The following is a 2785-nucleotide window of genomic DNA, read 5'->3' on the forward strand; positions in this document are numbered from 1 at the left end:
ATCGAGCGTCATGCGCCGTGAGCCCACATATCCGCCCTAAAGCCTGGGCGTGGCCAAAACAGAGCTGGGGCAAGATCACTTCAGAGCATTCAGACTCCATCAAAACCTGAAAATCTTCGAAAGTGGGACACATCTCTTGGCCGCCAAAGCTGAAAACATGCGTCACTGGATTCCAGAACCTTGCCGCGGCATGGAGAAAAGGGAGCTGTAGCGGAGTACGACTCAGCGTGAATAGTGCATTTAAACCGAAACCCCGGAAGTTCAGCTTTTCCGAACCATCTAGAGAAGAGATCCAAGATGTGAGATTTTCGAGAAACGCCTCCATCTTTGTCTAAAACTAAGATGAAATGAATGTTCCCGAAGTTGAGGCTTTTATAGAGGGAAAAACACTATTCACGGGACACGTGTCAAAAATCAGGTGGCTGCAGGAATAAGTGGCCGGCCGGCCACCTTTTCTGGCTGGCCAGCCATTCTCTTTTTCAAAAATGGCCGGCCAGCTGTCTCTCTCCACAAAATTGGCCGGCCGGCTCCCAAAGGTGGCCGGCAATGCTGCAGTGTGTCTCCTTGGCCCTGTTTAACCCTTCGAGGGAAAGTTTCAAGCATTTCCATGCAACGGGAGAGTCAAAGGCCTTCATCTCCCTCTGTTTCGGATGCGTTCCGGTGCCCAGATCGTCAGAAGTACACTCTGTTGTTGCCAAGTTTTGTTTATCGAGTTGTTGTTTTGATTATCGAGTTGTTGTTTTGCTTATCGAGTTGTTTGTCGAGCGGACGTGTTTCGTGTTTTCGAGCCATTGTTCTCTGTTTAAACAATCTTTGTTTAAAGTCTTGTTTATTTGCGTTGTCAACGTTGTTGCATTTTGCTTATCGAGTTGTAAACTTCCTAAGGTTCTGTTATATCTTAGTAGGTTGAGTTGCTTAGTTTGTTGCGTCGGTTCACTACCTGACTTGTTGATTACACAATGCACATTCCCATTCAATTTCATTTTTGTGCAAAATAAAATGATGCGATACGATGCTAAAGTTTAAAATACAAACACCTTTTCAAAAGCTATTTCATTCCATCATGCTTTACAACAAACAAAGGTACAAGTTTTACAAAAAAATAAAACTGCCTAACAATGTGCAAAGTGCTAAAAACTACTAGTAAAAGAAAAATAAAGCAAGAAACAACAGCATCAATGTCCTCGGGAACGGGAACGAGAAGCACTCCTCATCCTCTTCTGCGGGACAACCTCTGCACCATCATCATCATCTGAGTCGGAGCTGTCATCCTCAGGATCCCCCTCAGCCTCGCCTCTGTTCCCCGAACCAAGACCGGAGCCCCCCTCCTCAGCAGATGTCTCTGACTGATGGTCGGTAGCCTCCTCCTCCTCCTCAACATCCTCCTCCTCCTCATCAGGCTCCGCCTCTACAACGTGAGCCCTGCGTTTGCGGACAGGCCCTCCTCGAGCTCCACGAAAAGGTCTAGATGGCCCGGCTCCTCGGAAAGGCCGGGATGGCCCCGCCCCCTGAAAAGGCCCGGGTGACCCAACTCCCTGAAAAGGCCCAGATGGCCCAGCTCCCCAAGGAGGCCCAGGTGGCCTGGCCTGCGGCTGACCGGACCATGAAGGCATCTGAAAACAAAAAGTTCAATTCAAATACATCAGTCCGAATATATACATCAGATGCAGATACAAGCAAAGGCTACGTGAAGTGGGTGCATGTAAATACAGTGTACAAGTGGAGTGTGTGTCAGATGTGCTTTACACAAGTAGTCTATCGATGCAGTAGAAATCAGCATGTCATCAGAAGTATGATAAATGCCAGAAAACTGAAAGGTACCTGAATGCCCGCGACAGACAACTGTGCCTCCCTACGCAGGACCATGCCCTCGAGTGTGGCCACCAGTCCAACCACCTCCTCCATGTACCCTCGCGGTGGCTGCAAATATGAGCTCATAATCATCAGTGAACAAAATAATGTCTAAATATCTGAATGATGAATGAAAAAACAAGGGAGCATACCAGCGGTGAGTCAGGATCAATGGCGTATCGATCACTGGGCATCGGAGGCTCTAGCGGGATCGGGGTCGGAGAGATAGCCCCATACTGCCACGCCATCAACTCAATCGGCATATCTGGCCATCCAGGATGAGGATAAGTCAATGGAATCAGAGGAACCGGTCTACCCCCACCTCTAGATGTACCAGCCCTACTAGTAGAAGGGGCGTCTGCAGCCCGAGCTCGGGCCTGGCCCGAGGATGACATACCGGCAGGCCTCGTCATCGGGGTGCGAGCTCCCGTCAATGGAGGCATCAAATATATGTGACGGTAAGTGGCATAGTCCCCCTCCTCAAGATATAGTAAAGCATCGCTACCCAGCATAGCGCCGACTACCTCCGAGTAAGAGAGCCTGTCAGCAGTCCGCATACTGACTGGGGGTACTGCCGGAGGATCCTGAGAAAGATACCCCCATACCTGACACAGAAAGCGTTCCCCCAGGAACCATGCCCTGCCAACCGGCCCTTCGAGCAGGACCCTATACTGGGAGGTGTCCGACCCTCCGGTATACTGAAGTCGGAGACCATCACCCAGGAGCGCCCAAGGTTGCCATGAGATCTGCGGATGATAAATGCATAAACCAATCATAAATCGGGAATATACAGAGTAAATCAAAGATGAAAATGAAAGGAACTGAAAGTTCTAAAGTACCTCTGAATGCCGCACAATGTCAAAGTACTGTCGCAGGTAAATGAGGGTCTCTCGGGGTCTCGGCCGGTGCGGGCCCTCGAACACTAGTGAGTATG

The 2785-nt window shown here is 49.7% G+C and overlaps 1 protein-coding gene across 1 annotated transcript; it reads right to left on the reverse strand.

Moving 5' to 3' along the window:
• Positions 1 to 1151: 1151 nt before the first annotated feature.
• On the reverse strand, positions 1152 to 2512 carry LOC145807739 (uncharacterized). The gene is made up of 3 exons (XM_082906487.1): positions 2004 to 2512; positions 1822 to 1920; positions 1152 to 1613 (listed from the first exon to the last, which is right to left on the reverse strand). Exons 1-3 carry the CDS (start codon positions 2406 to 2408, stop codon positions 1176 to 1178), a joined length of 942 nt encoding a protein of 313 aa, XP_082762613.1. The 5' UTR covers positions 2409 to 2512; the 3' UTR covers positions 1152 to 1175.
• Between the last annotated feature and the right edge of the window lie 273 nt (positions 2513 to 2785).

Source organism: Camellia sinensis, chromosome 14 (genome assembly GCF_055761805.1).
Source record: "Camellia sinensis isolate YWXY chromosome 14, ASM5576180v1, whole genome shotgun sequence".
NCBI classification, from domain to species: domain Eukaryota; kingdom Viridiplantae; phylum Streptophyta; class Magnoliopsida; order Ericales; family Theaceae; genus Camellia; species Camellia sinensis.

Coding starts and splice junctions, on each gene's coding strand:
- LOC145807739 (XM_082906487.1), bottom strand. CDS start 2,408: ATGCGGACTGCTGACAGGCTCTCTTACTCGGAGGTAGTCGGCGCTATG. Junction 1,921..2,003: donor TTGATCCTGACTCACCGCTG/GTATGCTCCCTT, acceptor TCATATTTGCAG/CCACCGCGAGGGTACATGGA. Junction 1,614..1,821: donor TGTCTGTCGCGGGCATTCAG/GTACCTTTCAGT, acceptor TTTTGTTTTCAG/ATGCCTTCATGGTCCGGTCA.